Source organism: Morone saxatilis, unplaced genomic scaffold (assembly GCF_004916995.1).
Source record: "Morone saxatilis isolate NCDOM2014 unplaced genomic scaffold, NCSU_SB_2.0 Contig22, whole genome shotgun sequence".
Taxonomy (NCBI): domain Eukaryota; kingdom Metazoa; phylum Chordata; class Actinopteri; family Moronidae; genus Morone; species Morone saxatilis.
This window is the reverse complement of record NW_023339785.1, coordinates 5,978,155-5,996,665: the sequence shown is the minus strand read 5'-3', so window position 1 is coordinate 5,996,665 and position 18,511 is coordinate 5,978,155. Positions and strand designations below refer to the sequence as shown.

General features: G+C 40.2%; 1 protein-coding gene across 1 annotated transcript in view; it reads right to left on the bottom strand.

Moving 5' to 3' along the window:
- Window positions 1-18,511, bottom strand: part of fstl5 (follistatin-like 5) — a gene marked incomplete at its 5' end in the record, with an annotated part of 146,138 nt that overhangs the window by 53,016 nt on the left and 74,611 nt on the right. The window contains one exon of the mRNA XM_035669364.1: window positions 499-665. Within this exon, the coding sequence (XP_035525257.1) occupies window positions 499-665 (167 nt within the window). The remainder of the gene's footprint in view (window positions 1-498; window positions 666-18,511) is intronic.

Below are 18,511 nucleotides of genomic sequence, written 5' to 3'. Positions count from 1 at the left end.
CCTCTAGGGCTGAACCCCTTTGGTATCCCCCTTCATCTTCTCTCTTTGTCTGAAATCCCTGTCCCTCCCAGCAGTCTCTAAACACAGACACCAAGAACACAAACTGACATCCTGGATTACTGTCAGACCTACAATACAAAGCCAGCGCCAACAGTCAAATAAAATGTGCCGACTGTCTGAGCCACTGCCAAGAAAATAAAGTTGAAATATGATGAGAAAGAAATATAGGATGAAATTATCTGAAATTTACAGCTCAAAAAGGGGACGGCTCTGAAACAGTAGTTAAGAATTGATGATGCTTCACAAGGTGAAAATGCAATAATAAGACCTGTGAACTGCATGTGTTAACTATAAATCCCATTATATATTTATGTGTGTCAACTACATACTGTATTAGTAGTAGTAGATAGTAGTAGATTACCAATCTTTCTTTCTCATCTACCGATCTATCTACTAAAAAACAATAAATCAGAGAGAGTGATGTCAGCTGGCTCTTACATTGATGTCTTCCAGGTTCAAGGAGTTCAGATATTGATGGTTTCTCTTCCACAATATAGGAGGCCTCCGCTCTCCAGTGATGGCACAAGTCAAAACGGTGCTCTGGCCAACTGTTACAGTGGTGACGCTCACTTTCTGGTCGTCTGGGAGGCTGAGCAGGTACACATCTGTTGACGGGAGGAAAAAAATGACAATGTTAGATGAGGAGGAGACTGGCTCAATTTCAGTTTTGAGAGATAAAAATCAACTTCTGAGTAAAAGTGGCAACACTTCCAGTTCTCTGTTTTTTTTTTTTTTTGTTTTTTGAACAAGTTAGCTTAAACAAGGGAGGAAAGCTGTTCAAGTCAGAGTCCACCTATAAAAGTATAATTGAGAGTTGATGGGCTCATCATTCAGAGGCATAAACACTCACTGAGACACTTCACAAAGCAAGAATTCATGTTTTGCCCATATTTTTCATTAATGAAGCCTGAAAACAAGAAAACAAAATACAGTGTCTCAATTAGCTGTTGTTGTGCTATAGAGGCAATTGTTTTTTTTTAGTTAATGATGCACTGAGGCAGCACAGTTATTGCAATTTGCAAAGTAATGGGAAGGAATTAAGTTAAATGTTTTGTAAATACTTTGCATAATTTATGTAATGATACTATAATGGAAGTCCTACTTTCTCTATCAGTCTCTCTAAGGACCCTGGGTCTACCACTATGAACCTCTTTTTTAGCTTATGGTACAAAACAGACACTTTTGGGAGGTACCAGTGCTGCTGGTCTAAGCATGCTGCTTTGTAACTAGAAGTTGGAGTATTTTTAAAATGCTCAGTGTTCTGAGAGTTTAAAACAAGCCAGGCTTCCCATGCTGTGAAATCCCAGGAGTGCACCCATTCTGATGAAAGTAACATGGGAAAAAATCTTGGCACTGCCAGAGAGGTTCCCCATGGAAACACAGGCCTAGACCTTGACCAGTCGCTGCTTACTTTGCTTGACTCAAAAAGTTTTTAAAATGTGTGATGATGAGATGCGGCTGTGTTCTCCAACTCCATTACTGAGAGCAAATATTGCCACAAAAAAGCCAGGGTGGGTTGGTGAGAGGTCAGCACGGCTATGGTTGGTTAACGCCCTTTGTGCGTCCAGTATTTTGATGAGACAATGAGTACAATGTACACTCATCCATTCTTCGGTGGTATTATGTAACGTGGTCTGTGAGAGAATGCCTTTTAATCTTTCTCTTGGGTAATGAGCAACGGAGCAAAAGGAAACAGAGACTCAATTTGTTCTGCTCCTAAGGGCATGAAATACAAAACCTAATGAAAGAGCAGGTCCAACAGACAGTGTTCACTTGCCACAGCCCAGAGAATAAGGATGAGAGCACCTTCAATTACAGCATGACTTCAGTAGCCCTGTACCAACAGCATCTGAATGCTTTTTTAACCTTCTCACTCATTTGCTGTTTGGTCCACTTGTTGTGTCTTTGAACTGTGACCTCAGCTAGCCCTTTAGATCCGAGCCAATCAGACTGAAGCTGTGAGACAACTCATACTTCTTTTCAGTGTGAAGCTCTGAGTTAAGAATTCTAATCTATCATTTGGCCCAATGAAACCCTGCTTACAACCAGGGAACTCTCTGCCAAGATAACATAAAAATTAGAGGATTAATAACAGCCGTTTCTTCTAAGTGAAGTATAACTCTAAGTTGAGATGATTATACTGTTAGTGTAGAGTGAATCCAAGTCTGTAGTAATTTGTGAAACTAAAGTTTGTCCTGGTGTTGTGTTGCGTTAAAAAAAACAACAACAAAAAAACAGTATGATTTGATTATTTAATGGGTGATAATCTGTTTTTAAAAATACAATTTTCAGCACAAATACAGTCCTTCAACCATTGATTTAGGCAAGTTTTTTCCACCTATGTGGGGTGCATAATCAGAAGCTCATTTGCATGTTCTTTGTTGCTCTTTTCACCTTCTATTAATAGAATCGGAAACTGTTTTCAATGTGCTCTTTCTGCAGGAAACTGCAGGGTAAATGGGAATCAAAAGTCTAGGTGAAAATCACTTTTACCCAGGCTGATACTTCTGAAAATAGTTGTTTGAAAAAGCAGTTTCTGCTTATCTTGGCTCACTGCTTTGGGCACAATATTAGAAATCAGATCAGAAACACCCTATGATATAATGTAATTCAATGCAACACCACTAATATTGACCTCAAAAACTAATGGTGTTGAGCCAACACCTCTGTCACAGAGTTGACAAAAATTGAACATTATCAGCTCCATGAAGCCAGTTTATATTGCTAGGCTATTGCATCAGACTGTAGTATATATTACAGGTGATTGTGTTGCACTGTCCACCGCTTTTTAACTGTAATACTCTGAATTTCACAAATAATTTGAAAATAAAGTGTTTCATTATAATTATGCATACCAAATCATCGCTCACACATACACACACACACACACAGTCATGTTTCATCACTTCAGGGGATATTACATTGACTTAATTTCCTGTATACTTACTCTCACCATAACCACTACTTACCTAACACTAAACCTTAGCCTAACTTTAACCTAACCCTAACCTAATCTAAGTCTTCATTCTTAGATTTGCATAAGGAGGACTTGCATTTTGTCCCTAAAAGAAAGGTGGGTCCCCACAATGTGACTGCGTAAACAGGTACGTCCCCAGAACATGAGTAATACGCATCCCCATGCACAGGAGGCAATGAGAAAGCAATTTAAACATTCATTAACGAGTCAATCAGTCTTTCATTTCGAAAAAAGCAAACATGAACGTATTCCTTCATTAGTCAGTCTCTTTCATTGGTTGATGATAAAAATGTCTTGTGATGGCCTGCACAGAGGGAGATTTCTCTTTTCACAAACATTAACCGTCACTTGAATTGGACTAGAAAAGGAAGGGTTTAAATGGTACATGAAAAGCAATAACCAACTTGATAAAGTGACTAAAACAGTTTCCCTTCTGGAAATCATAATGTGACAGAAATCATTTGATGGAACACGTTTGATCAGTTAAGAGCTGTTTGCATATAATAAAGACATGACAACAGCAGTCAGCAGGGGTGATATGAGAGCCAGCATGGCCAGAGAGAAAGTAGATGACTGGAAAGAAAGAAAACATTTCACAGGGCCTCAATAAAACTATTTTATCCAGTGAGGCCACAGTGGACCAACTACAAAACAGTAGTCTTAACAACTAAAAACACTGGGCTCACAGATATGCTTCTGTCTGTAGCTGCAGCTGATTTTAAAGTAATAACGCACTCACCCTTAACACCTTGACAAAGTGGATCTGCAGCAAAAGATTACAACATGTCGCCATAATTTAGACAATGTAGAGTCATCCTACTTGTCACTTTTTAAATTCTGGTGAACTTTTCTCATCTGGCAGGATGGAACAAACTGAAACACAAGAGCTAAAGCACAAACTTTTCTGAACTGAGTTGAGCTAAATAGAACCAGGCATTTTGACTGAGTTGTTTCTTTGGTAAAATGTCACAAACCCAGACCCACTAGGATGGCCAATGTGAGTAGACAAATATAGTTTATTACAACTTGGGTTTTATTTTCGTAGCTCTGGCAGTTCCATCGGTTGAGATAACATTGTACTTGAGGAGCTGCTGTAATTTTGCAGCATGACGACATTCCTGCAAAAATAGGTTAAATAAAAAAGTTGGATACAAGCTGACAGATTAGTTCAAACTTATTTCTGAGAGTGCAGTCAACTGCAGCCAGTACAGTAGGTTAAAGCTGAATCAGGAAGTCTATCTGTAAACTGTAATGGATGTTACAATACAGTTTGGGTAATCATTTTACTGTTCAGCTTTTTTTCCTCTTTTAAATAAATAAATTTTTTAATTGTTACATCTTAAGGTTCAGTGCACACTTAATAGTATAAGAATGGTGGGCCAAAAAGAACCAAAAAAAAAAAAAAGGCAAACAAATTAAGATGTCAGGCAAACAAAAATCTGATGGAAAATAAATGCATAGATAGGAAATAAGAGAACAAACAGCAAAGAAAGAAAAACACCTTAAATCAGAAGTGATGCAGAAAGTGAAGAATCACAGAAAGTGGATCTTCCACCAGTCACGCATGGCTAATCCATGATCCTCCTCCTCCCCTGACACTAATAACACTATAGCTGGCAGATCAACACACCATGCAGCCACTTGGTGATCTTCGTGATGTTGAGGTGGTAGTGGGTGGAAACGCTGACAGAAATCTCCTTCAATAATGTCCCCCCTAACCATTCAATTACAGCCCCCTTGTATCTTAATGCTTTCGGAATACGCTGCAAGCAACAAACTCGATTTGCCGCTGATCCCTTGGGGAATAGAAACGTGTGAAGTTAGAGGGAGAATTTAAAGAAGAAAGTGGGCAGACAGACAGCCAGCCAGGCTCCATCATAGCTTTAGCTAGTGGATGGAGGAAGGAGGGGAGGGAGGAAGGAAGTGAAGGCTAGTATCCGACCTGAATGAGAAACTCCTCAGAGAGATGGGAGTCTGGGCTGTTGGAGCCGACTCAAACACTTTGAGTCCAGCGCCTCCTCCGTGAGAGATTTATCAGAGGAGGAAGTGGCCTTGGCTTCTCTTTTTGGTCTGATTTGAGGCCTGTGGGGACTGAGTCTCCTAGGAAGGATCAACCTTCACCATCCAACCTGTAATTAGTGATTAACGGTGAAGTCCAGACTTTTGATTTACTCTGCTCTGCTCCAAGAATGGAATGTTGGTCAGTGCCACAGTGAGAGGTAAATCACCTATTGCACTGGAGGCAACAAGCTTGTCAGGGAAAATAGCATGGGCCTGCAGGACGTTGCAAGGGGCCGGCTGCATGAAGACAAATTGCACCAAGGTTGCTTAGCCAACCCCCTTGCTCCATCCTCTATCATGCTCTGTCGCTCTCTTTCTCCAACACATGCTCACTCGCTCTGTCTCTCTTCACCAAGTCTCTCATTTCTCTAACACACTCCCTCTCTCGCCCTCCCAATGATGTTCAATATTACTAAGGCTGAATGGTTGTGTACCCCCAATTGCTTTGAGTTTGACATTTTGAAGTGGAGATAAAAGTATTTTCCCTGATGCTGAGTATTCATAGCCCATACGCAAAGACTCAAAGGGGAAAAAACACCAGAAAAAACAGAATACACATTCATGTAAGCATTCTCTGATCTTGGGATGGTTGAGTTGATTTGTGCAAACTCTCTCCCAAAGCAAGAAGAATGGAGTTTCTGTTGTTGATACCGAAGATGAGTGAACTCAGTGGACTTGATCGTTTGACAGAAAAAGAAAATAGGTTGAACGCTAACAACAACAACAACAAGTACTCCCTTTGTTTTTGCTTTTAATGTTGAACCACTGCCACTAGTCCCACTAATAAAGTGGATCCTTGTACAATACGGCATCAAAACAAAACACTAATGTGATGATCTTCAAGCGTGCCAATAAAGACACACATGTTGACTGGAAGAGATCACGCCTTCGCACTGTTCCAGGTTGGTATTTCTTCTCAGCTCTTAACAGAAACACAACTAAGTTTAGAAGAGCACAAAATATAACCTGACTGTGATGTTGAGTGAGAAAACTCAGGGAGGGAACGCAAATGGAAGCACATGTTCTACGTATATGGTAGATCATTTCGAGCATGTGATGGCTGCTCTTCTTTCACACATATTAGGTAGTGACGTTGCCTATTTAACTTTGGGGAGCTTTCAATATTCCAAGTGTGGAATACCTCATGTTCCCCTTCCCTATGCTACTTTTGTCCTCGCCCCCGGCTGTTGTATGTCCACACTATCCACATTTTTGTCTTGTGTTGACTCAGTTTGGAATATCTACATTACTTAACTATTATTTTGTCACAACAGGCCTGTAAAGTTAGATAAAAAGGTGAGAGTTTCTTTTCCAAGTGCTGCACTGATATTTAGATTCAATAATATCATGAACTTTATATATAGCAATATTTTAAACACTGTTACAGAGTGCTTTACATTAAATCAAAACAGATTGTGTATTTATCTGTTTGATTACTTGTACTACATACATTTAAACAATTATAAAAACTGAGAAAACATATAAACATATAAAACAGACGTAAATGTCGAAGGCTTGTTATCTCAAAATCCCATACTTTATTAAAATCTTAAAAATTAAAATCTTCTGAGCATCTTTGAAGGTAATAAATTCAGTCAACATCTTTTGAGTCATACTCCAACATCTGCACAACTGAATTGATCAATGTAAATAAATGTGGTTTGTTTACATGGAAAACTCTGCTGCTCAACTTTAGGTCAAAGAACTTTAGCATCATTTTGAGGGTGGAACTACCTTTGATGTGGATTCTGAGCTTTTCCAGTTAAATGAGATTATTTTATAATGCTCTGAACAGTCCCAGTCCAAGAAAAATACTCTAGGCACTGCTACAGTGACCAATTTCTCAGTATCTATCAGCATCTCCTGTCTCATTCTTCTAAATCTAAAGAACCAGGGAAAATTATTGTTGTTTTTTTTGCAGCAATGTTGCTATAACATGTTTAAAAATGCAAAAATTACAGTTGTTAGGTAAAATGCGTAAGGATAATTTTTACCCTTTTCCTCTCTCCTCCCACACATTATAAACATCAAGATAGCTGTAAAACATTAACAAATGGCCTTAGTGAGTGCATTACGTCTGCCTGATCAGCCTCAAGTCTGTTTCCAAAGCAGCTGTTGAGAGAGATCCTGAGGGACGGCCAGCATTAGTATGCAACAGAGCCTAAGAGGAGCTCTAATTGGATTAATTTTATCACAGCTACCTTGTGGAAAACAACTAATGAAAAATCCTCTATCTTACTACAATAAGTAAATCATAGAGCACTTACGCTATAGCATAAGGCAGGTTGTGATTTAATGGTTCCATATTTCACCCACATACCCCTACATGACTTTAAACTACATCAGATTGCATTGTTTTTTATTTTATTGAGGGTGTAATGTTGAGCGATGCCTGTTCCCTTACTATTCTGAGTAATATTAGAAACCTTGTTTGTGTGTTCAGAGGGCAATACATTTAGCATATACATCAATCAACTTCACGCGTTACAAACTCAGAAAGAGGTAGAGTACAGTATGCTTCCATCCAACTGTTCTGCTAGTTGTACACCAGCATCAGCATTACAGCACACCTAAATAGCTGCATGGCTGCAAATGGTGCATGCCAACACCTTCAACTGGATGACAGGAGACGGTAAATATTGAAAAAGGAGGATGAATGCAGCAATCTGTTTACACTGAACTGCTAAACAATCCTGACAGCCAGAAAAGCACACTGAACCTCTCACAGTCAGGAGGGCACTAAAATATATTCTGAGAGGGCTTCTTCTTACTGAGAATTTAAACCAGACCCGTCAGTGGTATGTCAGCACTACTGCGTTCATTAATTGAATCCATAAAAACTTTGATCTTTGTAACAGCATCATTGTCCTCAGAACCAGCTGCCCTGTCAGTTCCCAGTGGTTAACAAACTGTCTCTACCAGACTGAGAAACATCAAACATTTAATGGACAAAAATAGTTTTCAAGTGAACTCCATGAATTCACCGTGGCTCTGTATCTCATATAGTGACCACAGTGCTCATGCTGAAACTAGGGCTTTTAAGTGTATCATTATCAATATAGTTAATTCACCGCATATACAGCTAGAGAGTGGAATTGGGATTTGTGTAATCTTAACAGCTGCCTATGACTACAATTCACAAAGCATGGCAGCAGGAAAATATAGAAAGAAAAGAAAAAGGAAAAGACTTGCAGCTTTAAAAAATGCATGGGGTTGTGCAGCGGATGCACTTCTCTTGGGAGTGGATATGGCTTGTTGGAAAGGCCACTGGTGTGGATTGCCCGTTATTTGGATTTATTCTTCTGTCACACCATCTTTAATTCCAGCAGTTGTATTTTCATCATTTTGTTGGGTTCTTTGAAATGTGACACTTAAACAAACAGCTGTTGCTGCTCCTAAAATGAAAAAACACATCATTTACACACATTTTCCTACCACACATTGGTGTTTAAAGTGGCTAGATATAAATATTTGCTTCCAATCAGTGACTGGTCAAAGACATCAACAGCTCTGAGCGTTGAATGTTAATTGTCCAGCTTGCCTGAGTTCAAACTCGCTTGCTATCATCTTTCTTTAGTGATGCATCAGGTGTCTTCTGCAATTATCCATATCCATTATTTTAATCAGCATTTTTATTATCTTAGCTGCACTGTGCCAAATGACGAATTAATCCAGTTTATGCAACATAAATGAGGTGCTTAGAGTTATCTATCTTAAATTACGCAATAGAAATGGAATAATTAGTTCAAATCCAAGCAAAAACATAAAGAACTCTGTCTGGGTGTGTGTTTAGTAAGCATATAATTGTTAAAAATACACAAAGCCTTCACTTTTTTCATCAAGGTCAAGAGGAAACAACTATCTTCTCTTGAGAATTGTTGAGAAAATTGGCCCTTGTATTTCAGCTGAGGATCAGTTAGAATTAAAAAAGTAATTCAAGTTCTTTTAAATCTCCCTAATACATTCAGGAGATAGAAAAGTCACATGTTAGAAAATGAATCATGAATTATAAAGCCATTTTAACACCACTTCTCGCAGCCTGTGAATGGAATGCTCAGCAGGGGTTTTGACAAGTAAAAGCCTGAGTATCCATTAATTGTAGCTGTGCCATGGGTGCTGAATAAGAGCAAACTTGCCTTAATGGAAAGAGACCTTCCCTCGAGGAGGCCCCGCTGTTGGTTTGGATGGCTAATTATAATCTTCACAGAAGTAGAGAGTGTAAATCAACTAATTTTCAAGCTTGGCAAACTTTTTGCAAATGTAGGGATTACACCAGACTTGGAAACACACAAGAATAGAGCTGTCTTGCATTAAAATAAAAGACAATACATTCAAATGAAACACAAGGAGAGAAAGAAGATAAAATAAATAGAAGAAAATTAAACAAAAAAAAAAAGAAACGTGAGAAAGGAATCACAACCATATACAACTAACATTAAAATATTGGCAAGGGAATGTGCTAATCACGAACGCTACCTATAGAGGCTTCCAAATTCAAATTTCCACCTTCATTAAGTAATTTGCTTTAACTGACTGTCAAAAAAATAAATAAATAAATAAAACAAACTTGATTAATAATTCAGCAGAATCAGTTCTATAATTTGGGGAGGTTCCACTTCCCCATCTTACTCAGTGTCATTTCCCACAGGAGCATTTAATCCCACACAGCCCAAGTGCGGCCCCAGGTGCCCTTGTGATCCCCAATAACTCCCAAAAGGACATATATGTCTTTGTTTAACCAACCTTTATTGTGACGTTGTTAAGGTTGTTAAACGGTTACAGTTTGGTTAGGTTTAGGCATGAAAACTACTTGGTTAGGTTTAGTAAACAAAAGTGCTTGGTTGGGTTAAAATATGCACGTTAGTTAAATAACTTAATTTACTTTTTTTTTTTTTCTGGTTAGGACAGGCTGTTTCTGAAAAAAACATTACAGGGTGGTGCACTCGTGTTGACCTTAAAAAACAGTGTCAGTCCCAACCTTTAACTCATGCAAACCGTGTGAGGACCACATCAACATTACAATATGATGGATCACATTACAGTCCATCTAGGTTTCCCACCAGTCCCTCAGGAATATAAAAGGTACAGTATATAACAAGACTTCTAGCCTCAGCAGAAATCAAAGAGCTGCATCTCCTGGCTGTGTGTTCTGTCAGGAGGTGTCAGGGTTCAGATCAATATCTGGGCACCCAAGAAACAACAGGCAGGGGTGAGAAATGTCCCATAGCGCAACACAAGTAGCATTACCACTATACTTGAAGAAAAGTACAATTCATGTCATTACTGTGATTCAGCTAAATAATGTGTACTGAATAAACACACTTAACATCAGACAGACACTTCAGAGACAAGCTAAAATGAAGGTAACTACTGTAGTCAGTATTGCAGTACACCAAGTAGGACAACTGTTCTGGCTATTGCCGGAGTGTTTAAATAAAGCCGCTCTAAGGGATGAGGCCTTTTCACAAGTGTTAAAAAAGCAAGAGCACTGTGAGTCTGCTGTACATCCGCAAGAAGAGGTTTTGTTGGGGATGAAATTCAAGCCAACAAACTGCCTGGGGGAGCATTCAGACAGGGGATTCTTTCCAAGCACTTGCACATTCATTTTCATTGTTGTCTGTGAAGCAGCATGTCTAGACGCTTAGAGAATGCATTTAGTAGGTGTACCCAAACTAATAACATTAGACTGTGTGGTGCACAGGCAAAGCACCCTGTGATTGTCCAGCTAACTTCAAAGGGCTTAAAAAACACACTGGCACAAGGGCACAGTCACATCCTGCCTCGTGTGCAGCTTTTAAAACCCTCTGACTAAATACTACCCAACCAAGCTGATGTTAAGCTATGAGACTGTCGCACATAGCACCTGAAATCAATGGAGGGAAATATCAGTACAATGTCCCATGGCCCATTTTTACATTCAGGTTGAGATATTACTTGTGGCAAACAGTGAGCATGACTTTAGTTAAGTTCATTCCACAGTGATCACAGATGTTGACTGGTCTGCTGCAGATGACAGAGCTCCCACCCAGCACTGACTGCACAAAAGTGGCTTCAACTATCTTGTTTTGCCAGAGTGCACAGCTCCAGAGAAAACCAGGGAAATTAACACATGTAACACATGCAAAATGTGTTTTTTTAGTGCATTTGTATCACTACACGCTTTCTGAACTGAAGCTGCACTTCTGTTCCATCCCTAAATTGTGCAGTATGTTTTCTCTTGTAAGCTTTCAGACTTTGCAATTAATAGTCTGAACAAGCTTGTTTAAAAATGTAAGATTTCTTTCTCCTCTCTTTAGTTGTTTGTTGTAACTATTTGCCAGGACATAAGTGGGACTAAGTCAAGTAAGTATATATTGAAAATTCAATAACTAAAGTGATAATAGAGAATATGGTTTTATTATTATGATATACAGTAAATATCTGGTTGTGTTGGGACATCAAGGAAAGCATGGATGTAGATCACTGCATATTAAGGCATATATTTCTGTGTAGAGAGTTTTCTGTCTTTTTACTACATGTAGTCGATGTTCATTTCTGTCAGTCAATGCCCCAATGTATTGGGACACTCTCCCACCAAAAGTTAATGACACTTTATGATAGATGACACCTTATCTGTTTACCCATGATGCACTAGGCCATCATTCAACAAATTATTCAACGATGACAAGGGGCTGACTATCAGTAGCGTGGCAGACATCATTCATATCTGTAACATCATCTAATTAAAAGACATCACTTCTGCCAGACAGTTTCCTTACTGCTAGCTGAAGCAAATTGATTCTCAACCCCCTTCTAGTCTATGCAAAGGAGGAATGAATAATGCATGGGCATTAAAGTCTTATCTTCTGTCCTGACAAACAATGTTGCCATGCTTTGAATATTCCACAAAGGTGTGCAAAGGGTCCTTATTAGCAGAGTAGTCAGACAGGTGCTGTTTTCATGGGGAGTCATTCGGAATTTACTGCTGTTCGTCTCCAAGCTGCACCATAATTCTGGACACAGTGGATCAACTGATTTACTTCATGATGGTGCTCCGTTTACGGCAGCGCTTAAGTTATTTGCATAGATTTTTATAGCTGCCACTCACAGATTATGTCGGCAATGAAGTAAAAAGCTATCGTCTTGCAATGCATTTTTGCCTCAGGCACTGTGACCATGGTCTATGAGGTCAAATCCATGCACAGACTTCTGACCATGTTGCTCCACTGAACTGCTGCTCTCCTGGTTACATCTCCAACCTACATATCATTGAAATACAATTTCAAAGATACAACTCAAGTCATTATTGAAGATGCCTGCAATTGCATTATATCAACAGCTGTGTACCGGGGGACGACATATTAAAAAAAAGATGTAGCTCTAACTGTGTGTTACATTATATAGCAGTTTTATATCTGTCTATGGAAGAACACCAACAGTAATAAAATAAATTGGCCATGCTCAGTAAATCTGATTGACTAGTGTTTTTTAGATCCGATAACATAGTAAAAAGTAATGCTTTCCCAATTAGCATTTATTTACTAATGTGAATCTTATAGATTATGTTAGATGATTATGAGCATCAGGACAGGGTACATAATGTAACACTGTGATCTGGTTATGACACAGGTTAACTGTATAAGAGTATAATTCCCAGTATGATGTGATCCTTCATGGTGAATAGTCCTTCAGCATACTTAACTCTGACCTCCTTGATAGACGCAAATACATATATAAACATTGAATTTAATGGCTCCCCATTATGTGAAAAGGTTGAACCCACTAAGAAATGACACCACTGTCAACTGCAACTCAATGCAATGTTTCTTGGCTCTCTTGTCTGGCCCAGATCTACCCATTTTGAAAATTCAGGTCTCTTTGGTTTTTAAAGGGCCAATGTGTCCAAAGATTTAGTAACAACTGGCAGTGAAGTTGCAGATTACAACCAACTGATTACAACTCTTACCACTGCCCTACAAGCATGTGTAAACATGGCAGTTCAACATGTACTCTGCAGAAAAGGACCCACTCCCTCTGTAGACAAAAACGGCTTATTTCAAGATAACAAAAACACAGTAATTATACGGATACCATTGTCATAAAACAGCAGCATATTTAAATGCAGTTGCCTTAAACTGTGCTTCAATTTGTTTTAATTTACTATTTTTTGCCTCTATTATGGAATTACTTATGATAGAAATACACTCGGATTAAGTGCAGCAGACCTTGAGACAATCACAGTGCTCTGCATCTCCCAGCCAGCTAGCCAGAACACCCGGACTAAACGTTACCACATGTGGTTTGCCCCAGGAAGGAAGGGAAGACAGCCGGAATTAGAGCTAAACTAAGCCATCTTGGAATTGATTTGAGTACCCAGCCTACTCCTGCCTAATGTTCGGTCACAGGAAAATAAAATGGATGAAACATGACTCTGGCTTACTCAGCAACTGGGCATCAGAGACAGTTGTGCCCTCATTTTTAGTGAGACCTTGCTGCACCACAACATCCTAGATCAAGCTCTTGCTCTCAACAGGCAAAGCGTGTTCCGCACTGACAGAACACAAGACTCCGGTTTGACGAGAGGAGGCAGACTCCATCAATGATGCTCAAGGGCAGTTTAAGTGGATGGACAATGTTTACCAGATGTAGAATTCTTCCTGTTAAGGTGTCAGCCATATTGTCTGCCCAACAATTAACCAGTTAACACAAAGACAATACAATCATTCCCTAACCAGAAAGCCTGGATGAATGTAGAAGTGAGCTGCCTTTTGGTCAGGTGACAAGTAAGCCTACAGCACTGCCAGAACTGGCATCAAGAAGGCAAAATGGAGACACCAGCAGAGACTGGAGAGACACCTCAACACCAACAACAATGAAGACTTGTGGCAGGCAATCCAGAACATCACAGGCTACACAAGCAGGAGCACCCACATCAAGTGTGAGGCCACGCTACAAGATGAGCTAAAGACATTTTATGCTCGCTTTGATCTCCTCAACAAAGAGTCAGCTATAAAGTTGACTCCTCTTCCAGAGGATCAGCTGCTGTCAGTATCCACAGTGGATGTAAGAAGAATCCTGCTGAGAGGGAATATGAATAAAGCTGCTGGGCTTGATAACATCCCTGGTTGTGTACTAAAAACGTGCCAACCAGCTATTTCATGTCATTACTGACATTTTTAAATTATTACTGTCAAAGGAGTGTTCCCACCTGCTTTAAAACAGCTTCCCTGTACCTAAAAAGTTTATAATGTCTAGTCTTAACAACTACCGCCCTGTAGCACCCCCATTCTGCTGATGATGAAGTGCGCTGAGAAACTGGTTATCCAGCACATTAGGAACAAGTCTGGACCCTCACCAGTTTGCATTCAGAACCAACAGATCCACAGAGGATGCCATCTCCACTGCCCTCCACTCAGTCTCCACATACCTTGAGGCAAACAACACCTACATCAGAATGCTGTTTGTTCATTTCAGCTCAGCATTCAACACAATCTCCCCCAACCCGGCATATCTGATTGGTAACTCAACACTCTGGTCAAGCACGCCCAGGGGGTCCAGCCCCGCCGCCGCCGGCACGGCCCCGCCCGCGCCCCCCCCGCGAGCCCCCCCCACCCCCACCCACCTCAACGCCACCCCGCGCAGCGGGAGACACGCCCCCCCCACAAATCAAACACTCCAAAAGAGACGCCGGGCGCGAGCGGCGCGCGCGCGCAACCAAAACTAAACAGAACAGAAAAAGATTAAATACCAAAGTCACTAACCAAAACCATAAACTGGAGTGTTAAGAACGAGACAAAAGAGAGAGATCTGTACTGCTCACTGCTGCCGGAAGCAAACAAAAAAAAAGTTTATAACTATACTAACTGACATATCACGTTGATGCCCTCATAACTAGCTACCACCTAATCCACATTAGAGTGATCAGTGCTCAATGTTACGCTACCTTAGCTAAGCTCAAAGAACAGCGAGGAAAAGAAGAAGTAGTAATGGCAGTTTGTTAGATTCACAAAATACAACAATCCAGAGAGGCTCCTTTATATACTAGACAACTACGTTTACTGTTCCACTATAACCCCAAACAGAAAAAAAATTACACAAAACCCCCTGGTATAACTATCAAATTCACCAGACGACTCACAGATATTGCTTACTCTATCAACGTATATTCCTGCTACATTCATCATATAAAAAAAACACAACAGGAATGATAACGCGGTCTAAGCCAGAGAGCAGGCATACCATCTCCTGAGCCAACAGTAGCGATGAGAGTACAGCCCTACCGACCTCACGAAAGCTTGTCGAGCTCCTATCTCCCGCGCAGGAACGGCGCAGATATAAATCCATGAGTCCGTCAGCACCCATCTCAACTTCTTCTATGTGAGCGAGTACTGAGTAACAAACGGGTGGTACTCTCGCATTTTATCACACGCAAGATACTCGCACATAATATCTTAGCCCAGCCACAGGAAACGCAGTGCATTCCTCTGTTTTCTCTTCATGTGAATATCGCTGAATCCATTGTATGGTGAAGAAATGGCACAAAATAACTGCTTAATACTTCCTGATACTCTCTCTCAACACTAGAAGCCCAATGCCAGCATGAAGGCCTTAACACAGCTCACACTAACATAAAACTAATCAATAGAAAACAAGCCTCCTATGCTCTCCAGGCAAACCCTGAACCGCGTCCAGCGTAACCGAATTGTTCGTACCCGCTTGATTGGTATAATAATACGTAGAATACTTGATACGATGACGCTCAGGAGACCGCGCGCTAGCATATACGCCATATCCACACGTCTCTGCTAGATACAATTAGCAGCGGAGCTGACGATATCGCCAATACACAAGTAATCCCACATGGCCTGTGATACTTGGACACCGAATTCGGCGAGCCTCACCGAGCTCGAACTAGGATACCTACATGAGAAATAACTTGTTATCACCTTCTAGCATACTATCTACACTATCTCGTGCAATGATCCTCTTTATATATAACATCTAGGTTACCCCCATGCACAGAGAAATAGAAACCTAAATAACTAAATCCACACCATAATACTACCCGTACTCCAAGACTCAACTTCAGACGACCAACAATATTATTTTGATAAATTCCTATCGAATAGACTTACATACTTCTGGCTTCGACCGCAACATTACTAAAGAGCCATTACCGACCTCTAATTACTCTTATCTTATATTACTTCTATTTAATGTAAAGTATAAATTTAAAGGCGCAGAAGAGCAGTACACGGAGAACCTTAGCATATAGCCAGCAAAACCCACATAAATAAACGGATTATATTGCTCATAGGTAGACTTAGACCAACTCAAGAAAAAATCAATGACCATCAACAGACATATCTAGAACTTACACAAAGCATCTTATTCACATTTCTATATGTATTTATAATAAGAACGCTATAGGATTCTTTAACAGCTATAAATATTCATATCTTTATATCATAGAGTGTTTTTCCGCGCACCTGAATACCTCAAATATTCCTACACTCCAAAGAAAATATACATATTCCTGAAAACAGCACAAGTATAAGAGGAGATCACTCTGGAACTGAGGCGAGAGAGAATCCAAAGGGACAAAGTGAACACACCATGAGAGTCAAGAAAGAAGACACAACTCCAAGAATCTGCTTGTCAGACCTTAAAAATATAACAAATTTTATTTCAAGGATATATCGAATCTCGCACAAACACACACACCACACAACACCACACCTCCCAACAACAAAAGATTCCGAGGGAGGAACCAGTAGATATCATGAAGCAAAAATTTAACTTTTTAGGTCCACAAAGCACTTCCCTCGTTATGTCTCTATAAAGGCAAACCAACATGTCCTTTGGACGCCCATTCCAGACACAGTCTCCAATCTTCTATCTTTCTTTCACACAAAAATACTCTCATTATAATCTTTTATTAATGACCACACTCTAACTATATTCATCCAACAAAAACACAGACTAAAATACAATGAACTATTCAACTGCTCGTTAAAACCTGTCGCGTCTATAACCAATGAAGAAAAGACTTGTGAAGTCTGAAACTGTTGGATCAGATCTTTTTTTCTGCAGGGTCTACTCTACCTAGTGACAACAATCCTTTAATTTATATAACTTTCTCTCTTTCCAGCTATCTCATAGGATATCCTTCCTATCATGCTCTCCTAGCGCCGTGCTATCAATTTACTTTTACATCAAAACTCAACTACAAAAAGCAAAGACTTAATTCATAATGCATCGTCGAAGTCCAAAGAATCAGGCCAAGACCTTACAAAATCACCACTAACTCTATTCTCACCATCAATCACCATTTACTAGCACTTTACTCTTCATATGAACCAATACCTCATCACATCGGTTACCATATCCTCTCTGCATACTCTGATAATAACACCAACATCATATACACATATTCACTCTACAAGGCACACAGGTAACGCTATAGCTCTAATCAGCATCAGACCCACGAACCGTGTCCAGCAACAACTACCCACTGGGATAGACCAAGTGACTCAAACAATCGAATACACCACCCCGCCAATGGCTTAATGGACATACGTGTGATGGGCCGTACAGCGCTTCACTCGACACGTAGGCTTGCAATCGTCCATCCACGATAACTCATACCAATCAAGCGTAACGCAGCGTTACGTGACGCGGCAGTAGCCTCAGACTTTCATAATTACGTAAGCACCTTCAAGTCGAGACTGTGGCTCTCCCTAAACTATTAACACATAATCATATTAAAAGTGACTTTGATAGCTTTTATCACACTACCATCTCTTCAAAAAAGGAATTCATCATAACAACAAAAGAAATCACGAAAACAGAGCGCCTGTGTTGCCTAGCGCCCAAGAAGCCGTAATACTCTTCCGAGCCTATATATAGGGAAATATGTCGCACACAACCCGGTTTGTTACCAAGACTCCGCTCACATACAAGAGGATGCTGTGCGACTAGAAGAAATACTTAAACACTGCGCGTCTGCCGGGCAAGAAGCTCGACAACTAGGGCTTACCGTCGGCTACTCCGCGGCTCGGGGATGGTAGCGCCTGGCGCGTGTCTCAGAATAGCTAGGACACCCAGCATCAATTTGCTGGTTTCCAATGAGAAACATTTTAGCAAGCATTTATGTATGAAGTACACATATCTGTATCAGGCCTGCGTTCCATGAAGTAATAACCCAGTGAACCACAGTTAAAGAACCGATGCTCATAGTAATCAGGAGTCTCAGCGGTGTCATACACAATTTGCCAGTTACTACTTTTCTTTTCTCAAGCTTTCTTACTAGCTCAGTAAGTAGACTAAGCATCGACGCAGCTGTCATCAATGTAGGTTAGCTAGTTGGGCTCATAAACCCTTAATGTCAGGTTACGAAGTTAACACGTTGGCCTCGGGCAATGAGCAGTACAG